The sequence below is a fragment of the Phalacrocorax carbo genome, chromosome 7 (assembly GCF_963921805.1).
Source record: "Phalacrocorax carbo chromosome 7, bPhaCar2.1, whole genome shotgun sequence".
In the NCBI taxonomy this organism is placed as follows: Eukaryota; Metazoa; Chordata; class Aves; order Suliformes; family Phalacrocoracidae; genus Phalacrocorax; species Phalacrocorax carbo.
Genome location: NC_087519.1, coordinates 18,045,716 through 18,062,548, shown reverse-complemented (window position 1 = coordinate 18,062,548; position 16,833 = coordinate 18,045,716). Strand labels below are relative to the sequence as shown.

Genomic DNA, 16,833 nt, shown 5'->3' with positions numbered 1-16,833 from the left:
TATTCATTTTGGTATATTTAAATCTTAACGTGCTCCTTGTGGGGAATATAACGTCTAAGGAGGAAAATCTAATGATACTTGTGTCTGTAGGAAATTGTTCTAACCTGCCCAAAATGCTAAATAAATACATAGGCAATTTTGCCTGTGTAATGCTTTAGTATGTATAGAATAATGTATCAGGTTTATTGCAAGTATTTGAAATGAAAACATTGTAAGTTTTATAACACTTACGACACCTTCTGGAAGACTGCTAATAATGATATTTTTGTCAGATAGTCAGACCTTCATCTGTGTTCAGGACCCACTACCATAGCATGTATTGTAGTCTTTATTTTAAAGGAAAATATTAATAGGGTTTCCAGTAGTAGGTATCATTGACTTCTGTACTGGAAAACTTCTAATGCCATCTTTATTCATTTACTCTTACTGGATAAGCAGCTGTTATAGTCTTGGAATTTATAAATGTCTTTAAATCTATGCAGAATAATCTTTTTAGGGTGGGGATGAGAAAAGCAATGCTTTTATTGTTTACAATTACATATTTATAAAAATGTAGGATATTGGTGACTTCCATATTTTAAATAATAAATAATTTAGATAAATGACATTTTGATCAATAGGATTTCTAAAAGCCTTTTTCAGATACCAAAGGGACAATCTACTGTTCTCAAGATTACTTTCATTGCAAACTGTACATCACAGTAATAAATTTGGCTTGCTGTTTCTAAGGGTAGTTTTGAGTTTAAAACAACAGTAAACAGCTTTTTTTTTTCTTAGCATTCAGATTATACGTTAAATATGAATTTATACACACAGAGGAATGTAGGAAGATATTCCTATCATGTTGTCTATGTTGATAAAACACATTAATTTTCAAAGTGATCAATACAATAAACAAGTTACTCCTAAAAAAAATATTTTTGTCACTGATTCATATGGGGCTGTTGTTAATTAAGCAGTACTAACTGATATGTGATATGGTCCAGGGAGGTACCTCAAGCTTAAGAGGCTGAAATATTGTGGAAAAAGTTCAACTGAAAGAGGAAATAACAACTGACATTCCTTGTGAAACAAAAGAATACAGTTTTTGCTTGAGGCATAAATACCTTAAAATACATTGCTAAGATTGCTTGATATTTGAAATAGTTATATTTTTGTGCTTGAAAAACTTCTGCTTACCACTTGGCATCTTATTGGTTATATTGCAGTTGATATTCATCCAAAGTCTTTGACTCACAAGGAAGTGACTGCATGTTCTTGAGACATTCCACAGAAACTGCGAGGCAGTGAGATTGCTTTTCTCGAAATGTAACACATCATGCCTTTACTGTGGGACACATGCATGAGCAGTTACAGAAAACAACTCTGTGCAGTAACTTTTTGTGGTTCATTCTTTATTTGTGAAACTCCGAAGTACAGTTGAAATGGTGCTGGCTGGGTTTGTTTTTCTCAATGGCTTATATTTATCCTATGTTTGCATCATTTCCCTTGTCTGTGCTATCTTTGAAATCAGCATTTGATGGCTTTTGGGACATTTGTAGTAAGTTGCCCAGGTTATATAGAAACTTATTGAAAGAGTATGACTCACCACAGAATTAAAATGTCCATGTCTGTATCATTCTAAGGTGTTATTTTGGATTATTTCCTAATAAAATGCACTGCTCTTTACAGCCACAGAGTAGCTCTGAGAAAATCTTTTCATTTTTGTGAGCATCAAAAAATGAGGGCGTTTAGAAGTGACTTTCTAAAAATGACTTAAATTAAACTCTTCCTGTTTAAACACGGTTTTTTTTGTTTCTGTCGTCAAATGGTGCAGTAGAAAAGTGTATAAACAAGTACACATTGTACTGTTGGATAGACTGGCTTTTGGATTTGTCATAACCCAAGTTTCTGGCCAAATTCCAACTCATTTAATTATATTAAGGCTGACTTGTACTCCCTCGCAAGTACAGTTTGAGTATGGTATTCCTAGTATCCTATCCTTAATAGTTGTGTGGAATTGCTTGTGTTCTCAGGAACAGAGTTAAACCTGAGCAGCTGAATGTTTATTATGCTGCTTTAATTGGTGGAGTTTTTAGGAGGTCTTTTGGAATGAATTTATATTAGCACAAGCACCTACTGGCTTTAGTAATCTTTGAAAACTGCAAATAGTTGTATTAAGCATTTGATTCCTAAAACATAGACAGCAGGGTATTTAGCTACTCTCTCAAAGTGACTAACTTGTATTTTTTTGCAGTGGAGGTTAGGAGAGGGAGTTCCAGACATCGAAATAATATGGGTCAGGTTACAAAGTGAGAGGGTTTTATTTAAGAAAAAAAAATTTTAAAAATTACAATGGAATCAACTTTTAACCTGTAGAGTTTGTTTTTAAAGTTTACTCTGGTGCCGAGAGGAATAAGGACATGTCTTCAGCTTTTGGAACAAAAGCCTGCATTCACATCAAACTGTGTGCCCTGAGAGGGTGATGTGTTAGGAAAAGCAAACAAACGTCATTTAAAGTGAATAAGAACTTTGGTTGTAAGTGGCAATAATGATACTGCAGTGGGGAAAATCAAATAATTTCATAGAATTTGGTATAATTCCATTCCAAAACATATTATATAGGTTTAAGATGGAGTTATAAAAATGTTTTCTCTTTCTTTCTGCAGTTCTGTTTTCCTAGCATTGCTCTCTGATTGAGTTTTGCATTTAGTTGAAGAGTTGGCCTTTGTAACAGTTCCACTTTTTTTATTTTTCATTTGTTTGCATAGCATGCCAAAGGGGAAAAAGAGAAGTAGCAGGTAGTCTACCAGTCAGTCTGTTGAAGTGCCTTGCGTGACTAGTAGGAAATTAGCTTGTGTACTTTAGGGGAGAGTGAAGTTAAAGTTGTTAAACTTGAAGGTGTGTTTTGTTCTGGTAATCAGCTGTAGCCTATTTTTCACAACGATGTCTAGTGCTTTTGAGACATCAGCTTAAGCTTTCAAAAAATTGTGCAACATAACTGGAATGTAATGCAGTGTATGTTTTTGTGATTTGAATGGCGAAGCAGTGTGCAGAGAGGTGCAGTATATGGATTGATAATGAACCAGGCCAGTGCTGGTACTGTAAGCAGTGCTGCACCATGGTTTAGGCAAGGTCTGGTGAGAAGGTCCTCACTGTTGCTCGCACAGGAAGTTCTGCAGGAGACTGTGTAACTAACGGAACATCTGATTAAGTGTGAGAAAACAATTGTTGTTCCTCCTGAGTCTTAATACCTACTTGTAGTAATTATTTTGAAGTGTTGCTCAATGTACTAATGTGCTAGTGTGGATTAAGTTAGTAGTTGTTACCTGTAAGTTTATACAAAACAGCTAGAAATGGTTTAGTTGCCTTCGGTTTTAAAAGTTTATGCAGTAAAATTAGAAAAGTGAACTAAATTAGAATAGTATTCTTTTATCTTCAAGACTTGCTCATGTTCAGGCAAGTTAAAGGCATATTGGTGGTGAGATGCTGTTGTGAAGCAGTTATTCATGGTACCTTGTGTCTGCACCATGTTCCGTGGTAGTCAGCTTCAGTGCCATTGTTGATGTGTGATCACACCTGTGGTGGGTTTATAAACAGGTCATAAGTATGGCTGGACTGGGTAAGATGTTATGTCTTGCTGATGGTAGCTGCCAGCAGGCACGTAGGAGGGAGAAAGAATGGGACAAGCAGCCCTCACTCCCAGATGCTTGATCTGCCCTCCCTGATTCCTTCAGTGTGTGGTATGGGGACTTTCCTCTTAGAGTAACATAACGGGGAGATCCAAGTGAGGAGTTAGTGTCGTAGAGGCAGTGCTCCCATATTTAACTCCTCTTGCTGGATTTTTCTTACATGAATTTATCCAACTGCTTTCCATAGCCATGTAAACTATAACCCACAGCTTCATCTGGTACGGAGTTCAGCAATTCAGTTATATGCTGTTACAAACCACCTTTATTTGTTTGCTCTGAACTTACCGCCACGTAGTTTCTTTGGATAACTTAGTTCTTGGATGGCACAGCAAACATCAAGTCGTATTCCCCCATTCCATGTGATTCGTGATTTTCAGACTTGTGTCATACGTCTGCTATGTTTTGCTTCCCTCTAGCTTAATTGGTCCTAAGAAGGAAGCTTTCCATCTCTTTAATCATCCTTTTGATTACCTCTGAACATTTTCCAGTTGTGCTGTGTTCTTGTTGAGGTGGAATGACATATTGTACTCGAGATTTTTGCCACTGGATATATTTGGCTTTTACCTAATAATGCTAGTGTAATTGGTTTTACCACCTGCTTTTTGGTTTTGGTTTGCCTTTTTAATAAACATATGCCCTTAGATAGGCAACTGACTGTAGAAACTTAATTGTGGGAGGTTTTTAAGACTGTATCATGGAAAGTTTTAATCTTTTAGAAGCGCCTGATTGTCTCGCAAGTTAGCTCCCAGCTCTTTTTCTATTCCCCCCCCCCCGCTTTCTGCAAATCCTTGGTACATTAAGTCATGTGTTCCAGAGCAGCTGCAACAGATCTTGTGATAGGAGAAAGAAAGTGCACTTTTTAGTGAGGTACCCTTGTGCGTTAGAACCCCAGGTATGTTCACTCCTGACTGCTTTGAATCCCTGCACCTCTTCCTTTGCATTTTCAGTGGCTTGTGGTGTCCCAGAGCTGGAGAATAGAGGCTGTGACATTGCAGTGCAAGTGTATGATGACAGCGCTGTAACCAGGGAGGGGGAGGTGAGAAATGGTGACCAAGTTTGTGAGGTTAATGCATAACCCCAGAGACTTGTCAGGTCTGCCTTTCTTGTGTATTAGGAATCATTTTAGTTTAACACCTCAAAGGGGAAACTGGGATGGCTTAATTGCTTGGTACAAGTAGTTATATTGTTACTGTCAGTGCCTTTTTTCCATGTATATTTCTGGAATGAGTTGTTGATACTCAGGTAGGTATTGCTTTATCTGTTAAAGATGTTCATCTCTTGATGGTGAGTAGTGATAGACTATTGATGCTGATGATAACTGAATAGAACTTGAATGAAGTCAGTTTCTGATTGTTTCCAAAGCATATTCAATTGTTGATTCTCATTTCCAGTGTTGTGGTGTGCTAGCCAAGGCTCTCTTACTCATTGTGCAGCTGATAAAGACATCATATTGCAGGGCTAGGGTTTTTTCCCCTGCAAGAAGTTTCTTATTTGATTTGAAATGTTACTGTAAAAGTTTGTTTTTAAAGTTAGTGTGTGATATTAGACAAGTAAGTGAAATAGCTTTGTCATTTCAACTCTTTTTTCAGGAATCAATGTCATACAACAGCAGGAAATTACTTTCAACATTTCGGAATGGCTAGATTAGAAAATCAGAATAGCAATTTGGAAAGTAATAAAATCCCTAAAGTAAATTTTCGGGGTTGTGGGTTTTTTTGTTTTGGTCTACACCAATAAGATAACTGAAATTTTTATTTAAATAAATTATGAGAGTTTCAAATTCTAGATTTGAAATCTGAAACAGCAGCTTTCTGCAAACTAACCTTTCATACTGCAAGAAGTTTAAAAATGAACCAAGCATTTGACTTATATTTAGAATAAATGAGGCATCACTTACAGTAAGTATATAGTAAATACTCTATTATAGCTTTTTTGTTTGTTTGACTCAAAGTGACTTTTCTGGCATGCTTTGGGTTCACTTAACTGCTTGTTTTGTTTTTGGTTTTGCCTTTTTTAAGGATTGGCATGATATAAGTATTACCAAGGTAGTCTGCATGCAGAATCTATGTTCCAGATAGTCTTACAAGTGGATTTTACTAGATGGACTCAGTTTGTTCTGCCTTCTTTATTATGAATATATACAGGGCACTTCTTAAAGCTTCTGACTATAATATAGTTTAAGTATTTGTAAATATCTACAAAAATACTTCCCTATTTGCAACAGATCGGCTGTAGGGCAATATGGAAATAATTCTTTAAAGGTAGAAGGATGAACATGCTTTAAAATTAAAAATTTTAATGTTTCTGCATGTTCATTCTACAAAACAGTTCCAAAGTAATTGGTTTCTGCCCACTCTGTCCTACATATATTTAATGCCACAAGTCATTAAAGTCCAGAAAGGGGATAAAATGTTATACAGATTCTGAATTGTCAGCTGACCAAACTACTGGGGTTTTTATCTTCTGGCAATTATATTTGCTTCCAATGAAGTAAGTCTTCAGCAAACTAATTTCTAAGGAACATGTGTTTCTGTATTGTTTTATTTATTAAGCCAAACCTGAGTAATTTAAGCTAGACCCAGTAATATATTACAAATTCAGAGCAGCATCTGTGGCTTGTATTGGTGACATAGTTATAAAATAACAGGCTGAAAACCACAGTCCTCTCATTGTTACTGATTATATTGTTTAGGCAAAGTCAGGCTTTGGGAATCTGTAGTTTATGTAGCCAGGGTAAAAATATGCAAACCACAAAACACTCCCTTGTCACTGGCTTGTCTGTTGTTCACGTTACAGAACTCTGACCAAATCATTGCTAAAACTTTTTTTGGGGGGGTGGGAGGTGGAGCTGTTGGTGATATGATTATTTTAATTTGGCCTAAAAATACATACTGATGTCAGGAGGAGCTGTTCATTCAATTTTTCTCATCACAGGTGTATGTTCCTATTATCTACTTGGTGCTGACACTTTTTTGTCCAACCAAAGAGCAAGCCAGATCAGAGAGCTAAATCAGATAAAACCAGGACTGACAAAAAAGGAAGAAAAGTACATGGCTAGAATTATTTTCAACTGGATCAAGTCTCTGATGTTACTGACGAAGTCTTTCACAAATGGTAGTGCCAGCACAAGGGTTGAGAGGGGAATGAATGTTGAATATGGAACTGTTTCCATTTTAGGGGTAATACAGAGTTGCTTTAATGGAGCAACTTCTAAGCCTGATCAGCTTTTTAAGCTACTGCAATGCTTTGTTTTGGATCTAGTTGCTAATGAGAGCCTTGGTCATGATGGATGTTCCCTTCTTGCCATGTGAACTCCTGTTGGTTGCCTGCTCTACGTTCTTGTGTCCTCCGCTGCGGTTCTGGGACGTGGGAGAAGCTTTTCTGGAGCATCCCATCCTAGTTCAGAAAAGCAATTCTCTCTTCAGATCTCCCCTGTGGTCAATTTCTTTTGCAAGGTTCACAAAAATGAGCCATTATTGGACAAACACTGATCCTAATCTTGTTATTGTACATGGGAAAGGAATAGTTCTTCTTTGAAGACTTAGCAAGAAGTCTTTACTTTTTTTGCTACTTTTTTCCTTCCTGAGCATTTCTAAAACTTAGCTAAGGTCTTGTCATTCTCTTTTTCTTTTTCTCTTTGTTACCATACTAGAGAAACTGTACAAGATTCATATCTGATATTTTAATAACAATTTTTCTAATCAGATTGGCAAAGCAAGTGCTTTGGTACTGTGTATTTAAAACACACCACTCTCCAAGCAGTGGTTAGAGTTGTTTTTTGACAGAAGTCCCAGGTTCTGCTATTAAAAATGCAAATGGAATATATCCAAATTGTTTTTCATTCCCCAGTAATCACAGTATTGAGCTGTCCTTTTGGAATATTTTACTTTTGTGGTTTTTTTTGCTTTCTGCAGATGTACAGAAAATTAAATTTAGTCTATTTTTAAACTTACTTTGAAAGTGTTGGAAGATGGGGGGAAGATGGGTGATATCTATACTAGTGTGCAGCTTTTTTTCCTCACATACCTTAAAACCTTCAATACATTATTAGAGCTCATGAAAATCAGAAAAGACATAATTATTTCATGAGCTTACAAATACTTTTTTCTTAAGTTTGGAAGTGGCTGAGCACACTGAACAGAAGATTCATTTAGAAGTGGATTAGACACATTTGCATCTAAATGCTTGGTGCATACTAATAAACTCGTACGATTTTGGTGTTTTCTCTACAAGAGAACAGCTAAGAAAAGGCAGCTAAATGGTGAAGGTGTTCTGCATTTCAGTTACTTTTATTAATAAAAGTTTTCATTGGAAATTCTTACTCAGAAACCTACAGAAGTTAATTATTTGCCAATCATTTTGCAGTAGTTTTAGACTTAGATCTTTCTAAATGTAAGTGAACTTACTGATATGCATTTTTAGTGGTTAAATGGCTACTTGAATTAACTTCAGCTTTTCTGTTGTGAACTTTCTAGGCTATCTTTCACATAAACAAGTTGTGTTTCTGTTGTCTTAATTGGGTATAATCACTGTCCGCATTATAAATGAGGAACAGGGGTTTAGTTTCCTAAGTGTATTCAGGTGCTAGGTTTTTATGAATTTAGGTAGAAATTATATGATTGCATAAAGTACTTAATACCCTCTATCCTTACCTCTATTAGACCTTGAACATACACTAAACATATTCAGATTTTGATTTAGAACTTCAGTGTTCATTAAAGAAAGTTTCTACTAGTATATCTATTCTTATGCTTCTAGTACAGCAAAAATTTCCCTTAGAAATATGTAGGGTACCTGCAAACTTTTTTGAGCCTGTGGCATTTGCATTATTCATTTATGGAGTCTTGAGTTCAGCCTTTAGCAAGTATCAGATTCTTAATGTGTTGAAATATTGTATGTTAGCATTTTAACGTATGTGAATGTGTGCTTTGTCTTTTTGTGTATGTATTGAGAGGTGTGTGTGTGTATATATATACAACACAGCATAAATATGTTGCCTTGGAAACTGCTTGGTTACTTTATTTCATTGTGCAGCATTTTTGTATTCAGTCAGTGGTGTTAGACTTGTTGAATACTCTTCAGTCTGTTTCATTTTGTATGTAAGGTTGTGGTCCTAGATAATGTTCAATGAACCTTCTTCCTTGAAAATGAAGGTTTTAAGATGCACTGTTCTGCTGTATTCCTTCTGTATTCATAGGCAGCAAAACTGCTAGAAACTCGTTTGGATGGAAGGGTTTGGCAACTGCTTCAGTGAGCAGCTGAAAACCTGGAAATCACTTGAGGTCTCTGTTGGCATGTTTCTTGAATTGTAAGCTAAGACAATACAGATTCTTAAAATAGCAAACATGAGAACTGGCTATATAGGTGAAAGAGGATTATTTATGCATCTCCTACTGCTATAAAGAATCCAGACTCTTGTCTCTAGAGAAGATACAGAAATTTCCAAGTTCTAATGCAGTGCTAATTCTAGCAGTTCTTTCTCAGTTTTTCAGGCCTATCAAATTTGCCCTGTTTTTGATAACAAATAGTGATAAAACTGACACAAAATTCACAAAAAAGCTAAGAAAAAATGTTAGGTATTTTGTGGTGTTTGCATGTGTGCAGGTTATTAGATCCAGAGCTCCTGACAGTAAGCGACAAATTACAACTTCATAAGATAAATAAACAACAGAAATCAAACTTGGTCCTGGGGGGCATGGTACCAAAGATGACAAAAATATTAAGTAGTAGGCAGAATGGTGCAGAACATACTTTATTTTAGGATGTTACTGATCAGGGCAATTTATTTCTGCAAAGGTTGAAAACACAATCCCTAAAGTCTAGACCAGACTCAGTATGACTGCAAGCTGGGGAGACAAAATTGTTGTTGCCCAACAGCTGTGATACCTGTTGATCACTAATTCTGCTGATCACCAAATTCCACGTTTTTAGTAATGCTTCTCCCACACACATGCTCTGCTTTCTGAATTTTATTTGGATTCTTGTGGATTATACATTTGGGTGGATTAGATACATATCATGAATTCTCTTGACATCCAAAATATGAAACGGTCACAATGCATGTGCTTCTGGGAGATACAGCAGAATTTCTCTGAAGTTTAACAGTTTCTGAGGCTGTGTTAAGCAGAAGGTGTATGAGCTAGATAGATCCTTCAGTCTCCTATGTTATTGTTGTGATTCATGTATTCAATATAGAAATATTTTTATTAAACATGATTAGGCTTTATATATAGGGGTGACAACCTGTAATTTTTCGTCTGATTTCCTGTCAGAGTTTAAACAAACTGTTCTTGTCTCCTGAGCTCATTATTTGACTGTTCTAGTCACATGAAGTGTTGACTGCTGTTCCGTGTCTGGAACAGCTTGTGACTGTTTACTGGAAAAAAGCAGCAGCTACATTGTAAAAATGTGCAGTGTAATATCTCTGAATAGCTCTGTTGTTGACACTTGTATAGAAAAATCACCTACTCAACTACAAATTTAAGAAGGGTTAATTCTGCAAGACTAACATGTACTACTTTTGTTTACCTACTTTCCTAAGTTTGAGTTAGGTTTGGAAGGTTTGCACCTTTTTATATTGTTCATTATAGATGTCCAAACAAGGGGAGAAAAGCCGGGTCAATATAAAATTCCAAACCTGCATTTAAAAAAAAGTCAGTTTCTAGAGGCTTTTGAAAACTGTGTCTATTAAATTTGCATTGCAAACTTTCTCATGCTTCATTGTAAATGCTTAGACCCTTTGGCTGATATCAGTATCCATGTATCCTCTGTCTTGCTGTATTGTAATACTGAGGTTCAAAACTGACAGTTCTGTGTTAGGGCTGTAAACCTGAGTGCAAAGGAGAAGAAGCTAGGCCAAAAAACCCAGAATGTGTTTGCATTGGATGAAGTGAGAATTAAAATTGCACTAAAATAGGATTTGTATTAATGTGGTAGTGTAGGCACACAGTCTTGAGGAATGGAGGGGGGAAGTGAAAAGGACTGGCTTTGGTAAAGAATGATGTACCAGTCATGTTTTAAACTGTAGTAGATTCAATTGAAGATTGCATAGCTCTTTTATTTCCCTACTGTTTTGTAGCATCAAAGACATGAAGTACTGAAATAGTTTAGTAATAGTAATTTGTGCTTTTAACAAGTGTGTCCTGTGTGATAATAAAAAATGTTATACTTTATAACAGATAAGAGAATATTATATGGAAAAAAAATACCTACAAAGTTGCACTTCATTTCATGGTGTATTTGGCTATCCATATCTTTTTATTAGAAATGCAGTGGTGCACTGGAGGTGTTGAGAGAGGGAAGAATAAAAACTATTTAGGTTTAGAACAATTGACTCTGTGGAGAGGGGAAGCTTCACAGGGTGAATGTGACTGAGAACTCAACATTGAATAGTTGAAGATTAACACTAATTGTGGCAAGGAATTGCTTTAATATAAAGTTTGGGCTTTTGCAGTTACTTACGTAAATAGCTTATTGGGGAAAAAACGCTGGGCACTAAGTTTCAGGCCAGACTCTGCTAAAAGTATTAAAACGTTTTCATTAGTGTTTAACGGAAGTATGGCTTGTCATTCTCATGTATCCTATTATAAGTCATTGTTTTCAGTTGCTGTGGACTTGGCTGAACTTTTAACTATTTGTACTGATACTGTCGGAATCAGATTAAAAAAAATAATAATTCAAAAGCTTACTTAACCACAGCTTAGTAGTGTTTGAGAAAAGACTTTAAAGCTCCAGCACATCTGTCTATAGAGCATTTTCACAACTCTTGCCACTTCTGACATAGATTATGCATGTATATGATAATCACAGATCAATGAAACATGTCCCTTACATCTTCAAATTGTCCCCGAATACTCAACATAATTCTGCAAGCTGAAGGCTACAGAGTTTGTCCAATAAATTTTTGTAGCTGTTTATCACAACTACACTAAAAGCAGGGACTCTGCTGCTGCTCTTAGTGACTTCCAGGCTGATGCCTAATCATGTTAGGGGCAAGTGAGTTAGTATGGAAGCTTAGCTAAATAGTTTAGGATGAGGAGCATGTGCAGAGACTGGGTCTGAAGACTAGCAAAAGGTGCATTTCCACCCAAGGGTTTGGAATGCTAAACTCTTTGAATGTATGGTTACTTGGGTGCAGTGATAACTACCTGAGGAAAATACCTTCTCTAGATCTAGAGACAGATGGGAGATTTATTCAAAGCTCTATCCATACTCACAGGGCATACAGATAACTGATTACTGCCATTATAGTCGCCCAAAGAACTGACTGTTTTCTTGCAAAGTGTAGGACATTCTGAGATGACATTTTGGGCAAAACAAAAACCTCCAGCTAGTATACAATTTCACTTTCCTTGAACACACTTCGGTTCCCACACTGTTTACGGTAGACAACAGCAGAAGGCAGTGGTTGATCTGATGACAGAAGCAAAAGCCCTGTACAGGAGTAAAATAAATGATCAAGTTCACTTCCTGAATTAAGAATGAAATTACTATGTAGCTTTCAGAAAACTCTCTTGTGGGACTAAAAAGTAACGTTATGTGTAGCGATTTACTTTTTCTTTTTAGTAGTTCTCAGTCTGATTAGTTTACATGCTTTTTTTATTGCATAGTTTATCCCAGATGAATTAGCATAACTTTTTTTCTTCATTTGGATCTTCTATTTTGCCAAAGGGGATGCTTGGTTTCCTTCGTTAGATGACCACAGTAGGAATTTTGAAATAGTGAGGAGTGTTTAATGTGTTCTGTTTTTTCTTTTATGAAATCACCTGAAAACCTGTTTATAAATACAAAACTAGGTGTGAACTGATTATTCTGAATTAAGTTCATAAAACACTCTAAAGTACTTAACAATAGCCAGGCAATTTCAGTTTTAAAAATAAATACTAGCTGAATTACATGAATGTATGCCTTTGTTTAAAGGACAGTGTTGTCCAATTAATTTTTAATAGTGAAGAATTGCATATATTGATTTCTGGGTGTAAGGAAAGTAGTGTGTAGGGTTTTTTGGTTTGGGTTTGTGGTGGGTTGGTTTTTTTCCTTCTTTTAACTAGTGTACAATGTTGCCTATTTGGAACAGTAGTTTTCTTTTTTCCGGGGGTGGTGTTAGTTAAACTCCGGATTAACCCAGAAGAGGTATATAACTTGAAACAGGTAGAGTTAGGGGTTACTTGGTACTACAGACTTAGAATTTTTGTACCTACAAGATCTACACAGGCTTCTCTTTTTCCCCTCCCCTTTTTCTGTTTTAGGTGAAATTGTGGTAAATGAAGTAAATTTTGTAAGGAAATGCATCGCAACAGATACAAGTCAATATGACCTGTGGGGCAAATTGGTTTGCACTAACTTCAAGATTTCCTTTATTACGGATGACCCAATGCCACTACAGGTTTGTTGTTATTCACATCGCTAGGTCATGACAACAAATGTAAGAGGTAAAATGGATTTAATTAGAATACAGTGAATCTGTCTCATATCTGATATAAATGTGATGCCTTCTAAAACAAAGCAGGCTAAATTATGAGGTTCCACTGTCTTGCTCTGAATGTGTCGCTATTCCATCCCTTCATTGACAATAACAGAACAGGGCAAGTTTGGTATGGAAGTACAGCCAGCTCTATTTGCCTCTTATGGAGGCTTCATTGGGAAGTGGTTTTACAAAAGGCAAAGCAGGCAAAGCATATTCCTCCTTGAAGAAGATAATTGCAAATGTTCCTTTTGACTGGACAAGCATCAGATCAGCAAAGCCTTTAATGAATCCAAGTTTTATTGGCATTACTGATGGGAGGACAAAGTAACCCTGAAATGAGTTTTCATTGTAGATGAAGCAACAAGAAAAGGGAAGAAGGAAACCAAGCCTTTGTCAGAGCAGAACATGGGACACTCAAAACCTCGATCAGTTTTTGAACAGCACAGCTTACAGTACTGTTTGAAAATCCAATTGTGAGCTGTATGCTATTTTCAGTAGAGTTTTCACTTTCATTTTGGGTGTTTAAAAGAAACACTCCATTAACTAGGCGTGTCTAAAGCTCTGAAAGTAGATAAAGGTTTATTTGGTAATGGTAAGTAAGTTTGACCAGATCTACTTCAAAAAATTAATTTTTGGAATGAAGAATTGTCAAAACTTAATTCTGGAAGCTGAATTAATATTTTTTCTTTCTATGGCTACAGTAGTAGCTGGAGTTTTTTTTATATCCTATGTATATTTGTACTATACATACATATTTTACAATTCAGATGGTATTGAATTCCTACCAGCGATTTTTGAGGCTAGTAAATTCAGTGCAAGTATTTTGCATGCTCCACTGGGGTTTCTAAACTGTTTGGTGTGCATTCACCAGCACAAGAGAGCTGTTTCTACAACCTCTAGTTGCCTGTATTCACAAGGGTGGTATGTGTCAGAAAAGTCTAGGCACACCTGGTTTTTGTCATAGTTTCTTCAAAGTTGTGCTGTGTATCTGGTTGCGAACTGCAGAACTGCAGTTAATGGCTATGAGTTCATGTGTTTCAGAAATTCCATTATAAAAACCTCCTTCTTGGTGAACATGATGTCCCACTAACATGCATTGAGCAGATTGTCACAGGTATGTTAAAAATAGTAAGTATGATGACAGGCTTTAAACTTACGCAGTTCAAAACTGTTATCTGCCTGTTAGGTTGAGCAGAATTGTTGATGCTTGCTTAAGGTTTTATGTCATTAATCTTCCCTGATTAATGGGGTAATGATAAACCTAAGAATTTGGTTTATTTGGAATTAGGATAAAAGCCTTAAGCTGAATAAAATTTGAGGTGCCATGCAAGAGGATGCGTTTAGTCAGGTCTTTATATTGGTTTTAAATTTAACTATAATACTGAATCAACAGGTGTTCCATTTAAATACACTAGATAGCAAAAAGCACATCAATTGCACAATTTACACATAGCTCAAGTTTTCAGTCTTGTCTAATTCTTAGCAAGTTAGTAGCTAGTGGTCTTCAAATCTACAAATGACAACAGACCTCTTAATCTGAAGAAATAATTTATAAAATGCTCTTTTTGAAGACCAGGCTTTCATTTGGTGGATACCTTAGGCTAACCTGTTTGTTAAGAAGGATGTTTTTAATCTTGTAATAGAATAATTCTATAAAACTTGATAATTTTTCAAATCTTGATTACAGCATGGGCTGTTGAATACTTGGTTTTCTGCTTGTAGGTAACTTAAATCATTACTTACAAGTTTTTGGTGCCCAAAGTTATCCTTTCCACTCTGGAAGCTGGTTGTACGTAACATGTACATCTCATACAAACACATAATAAGTTCTGCTAAATATAGGGGTAAAGCCAGTCAGCCTCAAATAATTGTTCTATTAATTATGTCCTCTCTCACATTAAATGTGTTGTTCCTAAATGGAAGGGGACTACAGATAGCTCTGTATTTTGAAACTTGAGGGCCAACAGGTTCTAGATGACTTCCTTGTGCATGTTTCCCCAAACTGTCAAATAGCATGAATGTTTGCAGTTTCATTAGAAAAATGGAAGAAATTATCTAGGAACCCTTTCTGTTTAGCTTTTCCTTTGAGGATGGAAGCCCTCTAGAGGGAGAGAGCAGCATTTCCTGCCACACACTTGGGGAGATTATTCTTTGTTGTCCTCTTATGCAGGCTTACCCTAAAATTAGTGAAGCATAAGCTTTTACTAACAGGAGTTAAGGGGAGGTGTTCACTCACCCTGCAGAAGAGGTTGCTATATTGTTATATATTATATGTTATATATTATTATAATATATAAGATAACATAGAATTATATAATATAATTATATTGTTATATATAATATATATTGTTATTGGTTGTTATATTGAAGGTGAATAGCTGGAGCTGTCCTGAAACAGCTGTCTTGAGCTCCCTGAAAATACTTAAGTTTAACCCAGAAGATACCTACAACCAGGCAGCTCTCTCAATTAATCACTCAACAGATACATGCTTCAGTTTTCCCAGTTACCACAAATAAAATCTGTGGCTTCTGTGATGCTTACTTTTTACAACTTTCTCTGTTTGAAAAGGCGATACATAGGCCAAGAGACACAGCCTATCTATGCAGGTCTAGACCAGCTGGCAATTTACTATACTCACATTCTTGAGTTTTATGTAAGAAATAAGGGGTTAATCTTACTCTTAACTCCAGCACTTTTTTTATTACATCCAAGTAGAAAAAAAAAAAGCCAGTTCCTGTGCATGAGAAGGGTATTGCAATGTACACAATTCACCATCAGGGAGCAAAAATTGCTCTTGGGAATGCTTCGTGTTAATTCATTGTTTGTAAAGTTGTTGATAGACGAAAATAATCCAGGCATACACGAAACAGTAATTCAGCTGCTTGTTTGAAAGGAGGTTGATCAACAGGAGGACCTAGAGATTTTCTACCTCAATCGAACAGTTGAAATATGCTATTAAATGCAAAACTGCTGGTAGCAGCATTACTGTATCTGTGTGAGTAAGTCTTGTGTTGTGTACTTAAAAAACCAGTCCAATAACTCTGCCTTTTCTTTACAGTGAATGACACCAAGAGGAAGCAGAAGGTCCTTGGTCCCAACCAAAAACTTAAATTTAATCCAACTGAATTAATAATTTATTGCAAAGACTTCCGTATTGTCAGATTTCGTTTTGATGAAGCGGGTCCCGAAAGTGCAAAAAAGGTATTACATCTTCTTACGAAATCTTGTCTTGCAGTCATTACACATAGCAACAGCTGTGCTAATAAGACATTGTGGTTTATGTTTTGATAGAGAAGTAGGGAAGAGGAGTTGCAAGTTGATCACATTCTGTTACAGGAGAAGTATCTAGATTTTGAGTCAAAATTATTTGGTAAAAAATTGAATGTGATGTATTAACTGTTTTGTATAAGATAAACCTGCATTTCTTGTCATGTCTGTTGTACTTCTAAAAATTACTGATTAAATCTTTTGAAAGACTGGAATTGGAATACTGCATTGCAGCTGTACAACAGATGTTTACATTTTTATGGAAAATGTTTGGAACTTTGATACATTTTCTGAAAATCATAAGCTAAATTTACCCATAGGTAAAGTGTACTATCTTATATACGCACTTCTTATTTGCTTCACACAGCAAGTATCTCCAGCGAGCTCTTGGAATGACCTGTTTGTCTAATCCACATAAAACTATGTGC

At 36.0% G+C, this 16,833-nt stretch overlaps 1 protein-coding gene across 1 annotated transcript in view; it reads left to right on the top strand.

Annotated features, from left to right (window-relative positions):
* Window positions 1–16,833, top strand: part of MTMR10 (myotubularin related protein 10) — a 40,822-nt gene that overhangs the window by 2,191 nt on the left and 21,798 nt on the right. The window contains exons 3-5 of the mRNA XM_064456597.1: window positions 12,920–13,056; window positions 14,179–14,251; window positions 16,197–16,339. Of these exons, the coding sequence (XP_064312667.1) occupies window positions 12,920–13,056; window positions 14,179–14,251; window positions 16,197–16,339 (353 nt within the window). The remainder of the gene's footprint in view (window positions 1–12,919; window positions 13,057–14,178; window positions 14,252–16,196; window positions 16,340–16,833) is intronic.